The 14,166-nt window shown below is 34.8% G+C and overlaps 1 protein-coding gene across 5 annotated transcripts in view; it reads right to left on the bottom strand.

The window, feature by feature from the left end:
* Positions 1–14,166, bottom strand: part of TRAPPC8 (trafficking protein particle complex 8) — an 82,808-nt gene that overhangs the window by 20,327 nt on the left and 48,315 nt on the right. For all 5 annotated transcript variants that reach the window (XM_027525864.1, XM_027525866.1, XM_027525865.1 and 2 more), the window contains 8 exons: positions 13,882–13,990; positions 12,243–12,437; positions 11,699–11,829; positions 10,465–10,539; positions 9,859–9,985; positions 7,083–7,237; positions 2,196–2,638; positions 529–676 (listed from right to left, as the gene is read on the bottom strand). In XM_027525864.1, coding sequence (XP_027381665.1) covers positions 529–676; positions 2,196–2,638; positions 7,083–7,237; positions 9,859–9,985; positions 10,465–10,539; positions 11,699–11,829; positions 12,243–12,437; positions 13,882–13,990 — 1,383 coding nt within the window. The remainder of the gene's footprint in view (positions 1–528; positions 677–2,195; positions 2,639–7,082; positions 7,238–9,858; positions 9,986–10,464; positions 10,540–11,698; positions 11,830–12,242; positions 12,438–13,881; positions 13,991–14,166) is intronic.

Below are 14,166 nucleotides of genomic sequence, written 5' to 3'. Positions count from 1 at the left end.
AATAACAATTCAAATCGGTATCTAAACTGAATCAATCTGAAGCTAAGATTCTATTTTAATAAGATCACATTCCCTTCCTTCAAGAATTTTCATTTTTATATTTAGAGTACATAAACAGGAATGGTAAATAAAATGTTTGAAATGCTTTATATAAAGGAAATGGTACTGTTGGAAATGTGTAAGTGAGGGGTTATCAAGTTACTACTGAATGTGAAATCCTAATAGAACTTTGTAAATTTAATCACATCAAAAGACGTTCTCAATGGTGAGACTAGAAAGCATTTTATAAGATCTCTTTTGGGTTGAATTAGTGGTATGTATGGCTATATACCATACGACTATGCAGCATATTAATACCACTAGATCCTTTTATTTGAAGCACTAAAGGATAAAGCCACAAAAGCAAATTGAGAAGTAGGATATTTTTATATTCTATTCCAAATGAACACTCCCTAAATTCCTAGCTTATGCTGTCTTGTGAAGGAAAAAAATTCATTAAAAACAAAGTTTATTTTTAAACCAACTTACCGTATTGGTATTTTCCACATCCACAAAGACTAGCATATTGCCTCCTCTGCCCTCCTCATCTTCAAGAGAATTACTTCTGCAGACAGTGGCTCGCACATTCAAAGATCGGCTGGTACAAATGACTGCAGTATGTCTTAATATTCTGTGACTAAAGAAGTAAAAATTACAAATTTAATCTAAGAACCTCTCCCAGCACTATGATTCTCTAATTCCAAATAAAGTTTTTAAAACCTATTCACTCTCAGGACCATTTATACTATTAAAAAAACAAAGACAATAATGTAAGAGTATCTAGTTAGCCTAACTTTAGTTCAATTCTTTACTCCCAGTTCGGAAGAAAACTATTAGTCTCCCCTTTTCCCTGCTCAAACTCATTCAGAGCACAGACCTGAAAGTAATCATCATATAGTTACGTCTTGATTATGACTCTTCTGATAATAGTTCCAAAGTTCCTGGATGCCTACCAAGTACTGATAAATTACACACTTTCACCTGGCATTCAAGGCTCTCCACAAGAGAACTTTACAATTCAATCTTCATTCCCGTTTTACACATTTTACACTGTAGCCAAACTAACTATATTCAGTTTGTATCTCCTAACTTGTCAATATTTATCCATATATACAGCTACTTCCTGGAATACCCACTACTCTTTTGCCTATACCCTTTGACATTCAAATTCTGAAACCTTTACTTTCTTTGGAAGCTCATTTCACCACTACTACATTCCACAAAGCCTTAATGAATTGCTTTGGCCAGAGGACTCATCTTCTTAAGGGGAATTAACATTTACTGAGGACCTAACAACATACTTTTCCTTACAAGTATTGTATCTTTTTGTTCTCATAGTAAACCTTTTATGATATTTTAAATAGTCAAACAAATTTTAAAAAGTAGCACAATTATTCCAAGTTAATTCTGTAAAAATGACAATAGGATTAGCATGAAATACTCTGTCGTGCAAATATACAAGCTACAGCTCCTTGTGTTTTGATTTCTTCAGAGATATCCATAATACCACCCAAATTACTTGCTCTGCAAACACAAATTTGGGGAGGCAGAGGAGGGCACTAGAGAAAAGGAAAAGTTAAAATAATTTTCTTTAAAAAGGATGACTGTAGGCAACCTGTCTTCATATACTCATGACACTCTTAATTCATGGTACCTGTGAATTTCATTATTATGTGGTAGCTCTGACCACAGAGCTGTATCAAAAAGCCATGAAGTTTACAGAAAGAAGCATGAAAAAGATTAACGTAGCTTAATTTTTTTCCACTTCTGGCTACTCAGATTAGGGACAACCTCAGATAAAAACTTCTTGCATAATTTGGATAATGGTAATTTCTTAGTAAACAACAACATATGTTAACAAATAATAAAATGTTTATTTGAATGGGTATATACTTTCCTGGTGGCTCAGATGATAAATAATCTGCCTGCAATGTAAGAGACCCAGGTTAGATCCCTGGGTCAGGAAGATCCACTGGAGAAGGGAATGGCTACCCACTCCAGTATTCACGCCTGGAGAATTCCATGGACAAAGGAGCCTGGCAGTCTACATACACTTAGTCTATGGGGTCGCAAAGAGTCGGTAACACTTTCACTTTTTTTCATATATACGTATCCTTAATGCAGAGGTTAAATCTAAAAAATTTTGTAATACTCACCGTATTTTAGGCTGCTTTTTAACACTTTCATAGTAAAACAAAAAGTTAATTTCATGGACACCTTCTTCATCTGGCCCACGTAACCACATTGGTAGCTGAACTGAAGCTCCAGGTAGAAGAACAGTGTCAGGAAGGGGAACAGAAATCACCTCTGGCTGACTTCCTATGCCGATGCCAAAGTCCACAGACGAAGCTGATGATACGAGTGCTGTACACACAGAGGTAGAATCTGTCACAACAGTCTTGTAAGCACTACAGTTCTCGGAAGCCGAGGGACTCAGTGGTGTTAGAACAGCTGTGTTACCACCAAAGGTAAAGAACTCTGGACGTTTAGAAACAACCTTCAATCCAGTAAGAGGACATTTGCTGACATTGACAAATTCTACGTAGGCTTTTCGGATTTCTCCACAGAGGAGCCCTGTAGGAAAATGTATAAAGAACACCTGCATTGGAGGGAAAAAATATTATTATATTGTCTGTTAAAAATTCTGAACCTCTACTGAATAACACTTTAAGTTGCTGTTATTTCTTTACTACAAGGTTACAAGTATTTTATTCATTCTCTTTGATATCTCCCTGTGTATATGGTTATTAAGAACTCCATGAGTTCTTAGACAGAGACCAATGTTACTCAGTAGCAGATTTCAGAGTTACATATTAAAGGTACAATGTCAACAACTAGAGGGCCACTGGCAAAATTTTCACAACTGTGTAGATTATGGTTAAGACAAGCTATTAAGCCATTTAACATGATTACATGAACAGTTATCAGCTGAAGAGCCCTTAACACTCTCAACTTAAAAAGTAGCTCATCTATTTATTTATACATCATTAAAATGAAGCGATGCACAATAGCTCTGAAAAGAGGAGAACATACAGAAGCATGATTCCATATCCATAATTTTTAAACCTGGTTCTCTCTGAATATCCTCAGGGTTCCCATAACCCAATGTGTGAGGGAAACCTGATCTCACTAACAGATTCTTTATAGACTAAGTGGGAATTTAGTGCAATATTCATGTGGTTCATTCAAGCTATGTTAATGTGCTTGATAACTGGTGCTGCCACAAACCCAACAGGGGTCACAAAATGTGGAAGATAAAAACACACATGTATATGCGTGATTTCTAAATATTAAAAAAAAAAAAAAAACTTTCAACACATGCCTGGCCTCAGGATTTCAGAGAGGGACTGTTGACCTTTACTAAAGAGCTAGAAATATGGACTAACAAAACCATCCAGTAAGTCATTTGCATTTAAAAGATCCACAAGCATAAATGTCAGAAGTATTCTGACAGAATCACAGAAAGGAGGAATAAGAGAGTAAGAGTGTGAGTAGTAAAGGTACAGCTGGCTGTCCCAAAGGAGTTATCAAAGTCCAGTGGAAATATCTGTGTCTTTCAATCTAAGTTTGAATAAGACTTCATTCTGGCCAAATTCTTAAGGCATCAGATAAAATCAGGGGAAATGAGAAGCTTCAGAAATGGACACGAGACAATAAGGGATTAATGCAGAAATCCAAAACACAGGTTAAAAAGTTAGGAAAAAACAAACTAAGCATAACACTATACTGAAAACACAGATAATGTACTCATTAGCCAGTACCAAATAAGCTTAGTCAAATAAGCTAAAATTTGTGAAGGAATATCAATTTTGAGTTGTTACATCAAAACAACCGCATGAGTAACCAGTGAAATAAGACTACTGTAAAGATGCACTAAAACACATAGACACCCAGACAGCATGGGTAAGGCAACAGCACTGGCAGAAGGGGAAGGGTGGTGGACTAGGACCAGTGAGAAACCATATGTAGGGTACTCTGTATATATCTTCAGAATAAAGTTTTACTAAATATACTGTGTTGACTCTAAGGAGAACCAGTATATCTAGCCTTTACTTCAAATGCATTTCTGCTAAAAGTCCTCATAAAAAGTTTATGTTTTAGACAGCTTCAAACTTTAATGGAAAATAAGACCAAGAACCAGGACTTTCACTTCTACTAATTAATCCTCAAGATGTGTGATAGGCATATAAAGTAAAAATGATACACGTAAGGCTAGTCATTGTGATTTCATTTGTAACATCAAGTGATCTGACATGATAGGCAAGTCTGGTTGAATAAATGTCATATATACAACATACTGCCTACAGTGAGAACCTGAAGGGCCTGCTCTTCTATTTTTCTATGTACAATTTTTTTCTAATGAAATGTAAAAAAAATTAATAAGGGAAGAAAAAGTTTTGCAATGACACCGTTTTTTTCTCCAACAGAACTTAAAATATTTCTAATCAGTAGATACAGCTCACAGCTGTATGCTTTCAGTATGCTACACACCTGACAGTTAACACACGACACTTTAATTTTCATCTTTTCTCAGCTTCGGTAATTTTCATGCTCACTTTGTTTTGATTAAGAGACTATTTCATCAGATGTTGTAGATTGATTACTTCTTTCACTACTCCCTTAAACACTTCAAACATCTACAAAATATTTCTGACATAAGGAATGGGAATATTCTACGAATTTTTTTACTAATATTAAGGTATATTTAATAGTAAGGTACTATTACTCATCCAAATATAATAGACGTTCTTTTAACTAAGTTAAAAATCTTAAATGATGAAAACCGCCAGATGAAAGATAAAGTATGTACAAGTATTTATTAACCAGAAATGAGCACTGACTTCAGTCGAAAGTCTTCTACTTGCCCTATACAACTCTTTATTTTTTATTATTATTACTAGTGTTTCCTGCATTGACAGGCGGATTCTTTACCATCAGGCCACCAGCGAATCCCCCGTACAGCTCTTTAAATGCAACATAATTATTGTTGCTGTTTAGTCACTAAGTCATGTCTGACTCTTCTGAGACCCCCATGGGCTGCAGCCTGTCAGGCTCCTCTGTCCATGGGATTCTCCAGGCAAGAATACTGGAGTGGCCTGCCATTTCGTTCTCCAGGGCATCTTCCAAACCCAGGGATCAAACCCATGTTCTCATACTTGGGTGGTGGACTCTTTATCACTGAGCCACCTGGGAAGTCTGCAACATAACTAAGCAGGTATAAAATCTGGGCAGAAAACATGCAGCTCAACAATACCTTTTGCTCAACACATACAGATATCACCATTTTCATGAGCATGTTACCGATCCCACCACTATAAGTATAGGATTAGTACCCATAAAATCATCCAATGAGAAAAAGGAAGTAACATCCAATTAAAGGGCATCATATGGACTTAAAGAAGAAAAAAAATCACATGGGCAAAAAAAATGAAGACTAACCAACCTTATCAGTTATCAAAGAAACGTCATTTTTCACCAGCCTGATTTACAAAAGTTAAAAAAAAAAATAAAAATAAAAACATGATAGTATCCAGTATGGCACTGACACAAGGCAATGGCACTCTCATTCTGAAGGAAAAGTGTCAATTCTGAGAGGCTTGCTAAAGGTAATTCTGTGGTACATTACACAATTGATCCAACAATTCCATTTCTAAAAGTCTATAGCCTAAACTAGAGCATGGACAAAATATATACATAATGTTTACTGCAGAACTGTAATGATGAAAAGCCAGATCCATACCCATCGATACATAAATGACTAAAATACAGTATAATGTATCTAAATAAAGGCATACCTTATGTAGCTGTGAAAGAATTTTTACTGAATGAGAACAAAGACCAGGTTTTGTTGAGAAAGGCAAAAAGCAAGTCACAGAATAAAATGTGCAGTATGATTACTAAAAATATATACAAATATACAAGGAAAGGTCTGAAAAGAGAAACATCAGTTTGGTATCACTGGCTGAAGGTGAATGACTAAGCTTCTAACCCCCCCCTTCCAGGGCAATCTGAGGATGCAGGAGGAAGAACCTCCTTCCAGGGTTCACACTTATACTCCATGGCTGTGCCAGCGGCCTGCCTCTCAGGTAGCTGATTCAAGGTGGGCCACAGTTCTCTCCTAGACACTTGATATATCTTGTAATGAAGTGGCACAAAGACCAGAAGTTGTAAGACTAATAAAGTTGTATCAAAATAGGAGTTTGGGATGGACATGTACACACAGCTGTGTTTAAAATGGATAACCAACAAGGTCCTACTATACAGCACGTGGAACTCTGCTCAACGTTATGTAGTAGGCTGTGGGAGGGGAATTTGGAAGAGAATGGATACATGTATACGTACGGCTGAGTCTCTTTATTGACCACCTGAAACTATCAAATATTGTTAACTGGCTATACTCCAATATAAAATAAAAAGTTATTTAGAAAGTAATGCCTTCTAAAGGTTTTACAAATTTCCCACAGCTGCTGAGTCCTTATTCCTTCTTGAGCTTACTGTTCTATGATGGTTTATAGTTTCCATGAGGTTATTCCAAAATCCTTTGAACTAAATAATAGGTGTGGGGAGGGCGGTGGTGGCAGTGGGTTTAATACTACCTAGCATCAATTTCTATCTTTTGCAGCTAAAAGACTGCATGAAGGCATGACAGTGTGGGACACAAAGAAAGTGAAATGAATATTGCTTTTATTCATACACCTATCTATACTGCTTAAACATTTTATAAAAATTAACTGTTATTTTTATATCTTACCCAGAAAGAGTCACTGATTTTAATAACAATCAAAGTGTTCTTTTAGAAGCTTTTTCCCAACTTCTATTAATATTTTGAGGATTATATCTTATAACCTGGCTGTGACTTAATGCCAATTTGCATGATTATCTTGTCTTTGTGAATTACATCTATTTAACATTAGCTTACCAAGAATTTAAAACTGCACTTCAATATATCAACAATCTCAAAGTCTAAAATTAATCTATCCAAAATATCATCCTCACCTTAGAGATAAATTATTAAGCCCATGAATTTTTAAAAAGTGAAATACCTCCAATAGTGGCATTTCCTCAGTAATTATGGGATCTAGACGTCGATCAGGACCATATTTAATAGACGTTTTCTCTTCTTTTGTGTTGTTAAGTCGAGGACCTTGAATTTCTAAATCCTGTCTCCCTCGGACTGACATACTCAAGGAATGTTTTCCTGAAATAAAAAAACAATCAATGCCCTAAAATAATTTGATAAGTTAACTGACATCAAGTTAGCCTGAATATATGAGTACTGTATGTTTCAGATTATTTCTAGAAGAACTCTAGACAATTACCAATTAACATGGTTAAGCAAAGAACTAAGCGTATTTTATGTTCAGGTTGAACCACATCTACTATTGCATGCTGCTTAATTTCTCATTTTCTTAGGACTTACTTTGCAGAAGGACTGTACATCATCAAATGGGAAGTTTCTGAAACCTATAATTAACCAAAAAGACCCATCTGACAGAATAGCTATTCATATTCAAATATATATACTAATTTGAATTATTTCTGGATTATAAATAACTACACTTTCTCAACACTTAACTGTACCTTCTCAACAGACTACACAAAGAAAATTATAACATACATAGCTTTCTCAAAATTAAACTCATTTAATACGCATGTGAGCTTTTCCCCAAAAACTTCCACGCACTGCACGTAGGTGTGAAAATAGCAAAGGCAGACAACTGTATTTCCTGCAGGAATACTTAGAACCTATCGCTCAGTCGTGTCAAACTCGTTGTGACCCCATGGACTGTAGCCTACCAGGCTCTTCCGTCCATGAGATTTTCCAGGCAAGCATACTGGAGTGGGTTGCCATTTCCCTCTTAGCAGGAATACTTAGAACCTTTAATATGCTGAAGCTCACTGTGATATGCCCAGACTAGACATATAAGGTAACATTTCCATTACCTCATTTGACCCAGATCCCTATCAGCATTTTACACTAAAACTTCATTTAAATTCTACTATAAGGTACAATTTATTTTAATAGGTAATTCAGGGTCTTCGCCCACTAACATCATAAAAAATTTATAAATTATTTATTAATGCATGTATTTGGTAACTTGAATGAAGTAATTAGCTATAATTTATTGACAATCATAACTTTGTGGTACAAAATTAAAATCATAGGTTAGTGGGAAAGGAAAGAAGCTTCAGAAAGTTTTTAACACTCAGCTAACTTACTTTAAATATTTAAAAATTAACAATATTATTTGTAGAAGAATCTCCTCTGGTGTTTGTCAACCAAGAATTATACATGTAGTACTAAACTGCAGAATACTATACTTTAGTGGCAATTTTTTTTTTTATAATTTTTGAATTCTTATGGATTCATTCCATTTCAGTATACGGTCCAAAAAAATGTTTTACTAAATTACCCTAGATATGCAAGCAAGGAGAAATTTCAAACTGAACTTTAAAAGAACCAACAAATTTTCCAAGTGGTCCCAAAAGATTTCTCAATATTAATAATAAGCTTTTATAAATGCTAAATTCAAGTCTGCTAACTATTAATTTGTTAAAAATAGACAGGTATTAAAATGAAGAGACAGGAGAGAGGAATTTTATAGTAAATTCTCTCTCTAGTCTTGTCAATTTAAACTCAAATAGCAACATATAATTATTACAAAATAATGAGAATGGTTTCCTGAAATTAAAGGGAAAAAAAAAAAAAAAAAGACAAGCTGTGTTAAACATGTATCTGGTAGTTTTACTCTTCAAAAATTTGTAAAATTTATCAATTCTGGGGAACCAAGAATACCAGCTTAACTCTAAATCCTTCTCTTTTTACAAAACAGATGACAGAATTTTATGTCATTTCACATTCAATGATGTGGAAACACTGGTCCTTAGTTCACTCTATGTTTTTATAAATATTCAAAAAAAAAAAAAGACTATCCTAAGTCAACCTTTGTACTGGCAGCAGACATCTCAACCAATGGTTCAGCTCAGTTCAGTTCAGTTCAGTCGCTCAGTCGGGTCCGACTCTTTGCGACCCTATGAACTGCAGCATGCCAGGCCTCCCTGTCCATCACCAACTCCTGGAGTTCACTCAGACTCACGTCCATCGAGTCAGTGATGCCATCCAGCCATCTCATCCTCTGTCGGCCCCTTCTCCTCCTGCCCCCAATCCCTCCCAGCATCAGAGTCTTTTCCAATGAATCAACTCTTCGCATGAGGTGGCCAAAGTACTGGAGTTTCAGCTTTAGCATCATTCCTTCCAAAGAAATCCCAGGGCTGATCTCCTTCAGAATGGACTGGTTGGATCTCCTTGCAGTCCAAGGGACTCTAAAGAGTCTTCTCCAACACCACAGTTCAAAGGCATCAATTCTTCAGTGCTCAGCATTCTTCACAGTCCAACTCTCACATTCATACATGACCACAGGAAAAACCATAGGCTTGACTAGCCGGAACTTGTTGGCAAAGTAATGTCTCTGCTTTTGAATATGCTATCTAGGTTGGTCATAACTTTCCTTCCAAGGAGTAAGCGTCTTTTAATTTAGAATACATTAATTTAGAATTTACTAAATGTGGATCAGTAACAAAGAAGAAAAATACATAGGGTAGAACCACAGAATTAACAAAAATACATCAGAAGGGAATAAAGTTGTTTTTTTTAAGCAACTGCAGAGTTAAAAATAATTCAATTATTCATTCTTTCATCTGATTAAATGTCTTTATTAAAGGTACTTTAAACCTAATTTTAAAATATCTCATTTCTCAATTTATTCTAAGGAGATTTACTTATTAGCTTCTAATTGTTCAGCAATGCTATAGCTTTACCTGTGTGACATCCAGGAAGAGCACCAATGCCATCTACTGCCACAGAGCCCTGAATGGTACCAAGGTTATACACAACTCCCAGAATATGCAGCTCCCCTATGTGATGGGGAAAGAGCTTTAGCCTTGCCTGTGGAGATATTTAAGTCACTCTTATTATCTGTTTTCACAATATCTTAAATAGCGCAACACCTAAATTCTGTAATGTTACAGAAATAAAAACTCAGACCTAAATTTATTTAATTCTCAACTGATTTCTCCTACTGGAAAGCATTTTTTTCAAAAGAAACTTTCTAAACTCAATAATTATAGGCATCACAACTTTTAATAAAAACCAAGATATTCTGGCCAACCAAATATCATATGAAATTACAACATTCAACCCAAGAAGAAAGCAAAACCTTTTTTTACCAGGCTTCTTAGGAAATTAACAAACTAAAAACCACTGCAAACCTACTTTCCCAACCTATTTTCTTCTATGTAATTCCAGTTTCCTAAGATGATAAATTTTAATTTTTAAGAAAACTGGAAAACAAACTGAATAAACAGGCTTTTAAAATCTGTTGTTATTTTACTTTTAGAAAGGCGTGACAGAAAAGTAATAATTACCACTTTAGATTCTTCACTATTAATTAAGAATTCTGAAATAACTTCAGTTCCAATCATTTCAGGTTCACCTTTTACCTGAAAAGTAAATTATGTAAAATATACATTCGAACGAATCAAGTATCAGATTATTAACACTGCTACATATCAATACTTAGCAACAATGACAATAGCTATAGTTAGCATTTATTAGGTTTTATTATGTGCTAAGCAATATACAAAGTGAACAACATACAAAACAGAAACAGTTATAGATACAGAGAAGAAACAGATAGTTGTCAGAGGGGAGGCGCTAGGGGGAAGAAAGAAATAGGTGAATACAAAAAAAAAAAAGGAAATAGGTGAATGTGATTTAAGAGTACAAACTTCCCCTTACAAAGTAAAGGAGTCACAAGAAGTACAAAGTGGGGAATAGAGTCAATAACTCTGTAACATCTTTGAATGGTGACAGACAACAACTAGACTTATGGTGATCCTTTTGAAATGCACAGAAATAGCGAATCACTGGGTTGTGTATCAGGAACTAATGTAGTGTTGTAAGTCAACTATACTTCAAAAACAGAACAAATGAACAACCTCATGGAAAAAGAGACTGATGTGTGGTTATCACAGGCAGGAAGTGGGGAGAGGGGCAACTGGATAAAAGCAATCAGAAGTTATAAACTTCCAGTTATAACATATAAGAAACAATGTAAAGCATAATAAATATAATTAATACTGCTACATGTTATATAAGAAAGTTGTTGGGAGAAAATCTTAAGTGTTCTCATCACAAGGAAAAATTTTATACTTTTAATTTTCAACAATAAGCATATTATCCGGAGAAGGCAATGGCACCCCACTCCAATACTCTTGCCTGGAAAATCCCATGAACGGAGGAGCCTGGTAGGCTGCAGTCCATGGGGTCGCTAAGAGTCTGGCACGACTGAGCGACTTCACTTTCACTTTTCACTTTCATGCACTGGAGAAGGAAATGGCAACCCACTCCAGTGTTCTTGCCTGGAGAATCCCAGGGACGGGGGAGCCTGGTGGGCTGCCATCTATGGGGTCACACAGAGTCAGACACGACTGAAGTGACTTAGCAGCAGCAAGCATATTATCATACATTTTGTAATGAGGGAAAATAAGCATAAGAAAAAAGTTCAGCTCCCTGAACAGAAACTGCTGAAATGTTATTACAGCATCTGTTAGACTATTACTGAAACATGCTTATTACAAATACCTTTTAACAACTTACTAGTTCTTTAACTTCTTCATTATCCTTTCCACTGACATATTTAGGTTGAAACTTCCAGAGCAATGACAAATCAGTCAACAAAAGTGGAACTTTCAAAGGATTTCTAAAAGCCACTTCCACTGTTATTGGTTCTGCAAAAGAAAGGCCTTAGTTAGTAATTTTAATAAACCCCACACATCACCATATGCTTCAATTCTATGAACACACCTTGCTTTCAAAGCTCTGCATTTCTGCCTAGACTGTCTTTTTTCTCTATGTAAATGTGCATTTATTCAGGATATGGTTTTGAAATTACCTTCCTTAGAAGATTTCCCCCATAATTTTTCTGTACTCTGTCATTCTCTCTTCTACATTCCAAAAGCACACTGAATATTCCTGTATTAAAGTCCCCACTGCCTGGTTTTATAAATGCAGCTCACTAGTACTCAATTTACTTTTGTATCCTCAGCCTCCCCTCATATTTGGCATGCAAAAAATTACCGTGAATACACTGTAAGCTAAACGAACAAGTAAAAAACCATGAATAAAAATTCAAGTGTATTACCTTCCACAACTGCAAGGGGAAACCTTGAGTTATCTGAATAACTGTTCAAACAATACTGTGTGGGATGGAAGTTGGATGGAAGGACTCCTCTGTTGACCACAGACACCACTTGTTCCTCAAGCTCTCGCCACTGCTGAGAGGATTCAGAGTCATATTCTTGATCAAGACTTACATGAGTAGCTGCTTGCTTTTCACCTTAAAAATAAAAAAGAAAAGTGCCACTACTAAATACACTTATTTATTAACACCTACCCTCAAATGAAATATATTTTAAATAAAAATCTAAGGTATCCAAATACATACATATACCATTCTTGCCTTTTTCAATTTTAGCTGAGAGAAAAATATTCTGTTACTAATTCTAGCCTAATTGGAACTCAACTTGTAATACTGATGCTCTTTTCCTTCTGACTCTGACAGAATATCTTCTCTTAGTGTCCACAATTTTATATGAAATACTTCAAATATATGGACAAAACATGAAAAATAATATAACAAATACTTGTGTATCAAAATTTAAGAAATGTCAACTTTGTTATAAGAAACCAAATTTTATTTAAAAAAAACACAATAAATGTTACTGATGGAGCTGATTTCCTCTATCTCACCTTCCCTAATTCTCTCTCCTTCATCTCTTCCACTGGTACCAATTCTTCCCAGAGCTATTCCAAAGTTGAAGTATAGCATGCACATTCATAATTTTTGTTTTACTTTATCAAATATGTGTATATATAAACAACTCATAGAACTAGCGTATATGTTTGAAATTTATGTTAATGGAATAACTTTTGATCCATCCTTCTGCAACTTTTTTCACTCAACTTTATGTTGTGGGTATCATCCACATTGAAATATAAAGAATTCATTCACTCACGTCCTACAGCATGAAACCAATATATGGAGGTACCAAAATCTATCGATTCATTCTGTTTCATTTTTTTTGCTACTAAAAACAATGCTGCTACAAGTACCCTGATAAATATTTTAAATAAAAGACTAAATTAGCTCTCAAAAAGAAACATACTAAGCTCCAATTAAAAAGACTTAAAATTACAAAGTTTAACATGCATAAAGACCTTTAATATATTTAAACTTTTGGCCCAGTATTGCCATTCTAAAGCTCAATGCTAAGGAAATAATCCTAAATTTTTAAAAAGTCTCACAACAAGAACAGCAATTATATTGGCAATTGTTCGTTGCACATTTGAAATTTTCCATAATAAAATGTTAAGACAAGATTCATCCACAAAGATGTCCATTACAACTTAGATTTCACATAATCAAAAAAGATGGACACCATATAGCAAATATTAAAATACTTTATATCCATTGAATGCATTACAACCATTAAAAATGTTTATCAAGATTATATAATCTTTATATTATGAGAATTTCTTTATATTATGTGAGAAAAGTCATTATACGTACAGCTATTTTGTTGTTATCGTTTTTAGATTTTAAAGCCGGAAGGAAAAGCACCGAAGTAGTAGGTTCAAGTGGCAGGATGATAGATGATATGGTCGAGTTGTTTACTTTCAAATATTCTTTAACAATTACACATTATTTTTTAGTGGAAAAAGATGAAATAACTTCAAAGAAAAAGTCACTAGGTAACAAAGCCAAATTAAACTTTACTAACCATCTGCTGGTCGTCTGTCATGGCCAAAGAAAACTCGGGTTGCTGAACTGTTAATATATGGTAAAGGAAGCTGCGGTAAAGGGCCATCTGGTGAGAGTTGACTTACATTCTAAGAGAAATACAAAAGACAAAAAGAATTTTTTAGAGAACTCTTATCCGTCCTCATTTTTAATACATAAGGTATTAAAGGCGTGTTAAGAAAGAATATTAAGAATCACTAGTTTTACTTAACATACGAGTCATAAAATTTTACGATGAAGAACTTTAGATATATTTATTTTGGTC

The sequence above is a fragment of the Bos indicus x Bos taurus genome, chromosome 24 (genome assembly GCF_003369695.1).
Source record: "Bos indicus x Bos taurus breed Angus x Brahman F1 hybrid chromosome 24, Bos_hybrid_MaternalHap_v2.0, whole genome shotgun sequence".
In the NCBI taxonomy this organism is placed as follows: domain Eukaryota; kingdom Metazoa; phylum Chordata; class Mammalia; order Artiodactyla; family Bovidae; genus Bos; species Bos indicus x Bos taurus.
Note: the sequence above shows the minus strand (reverse complement) of the source record. Positions and strands in the feature narration are given on the sequence as shown.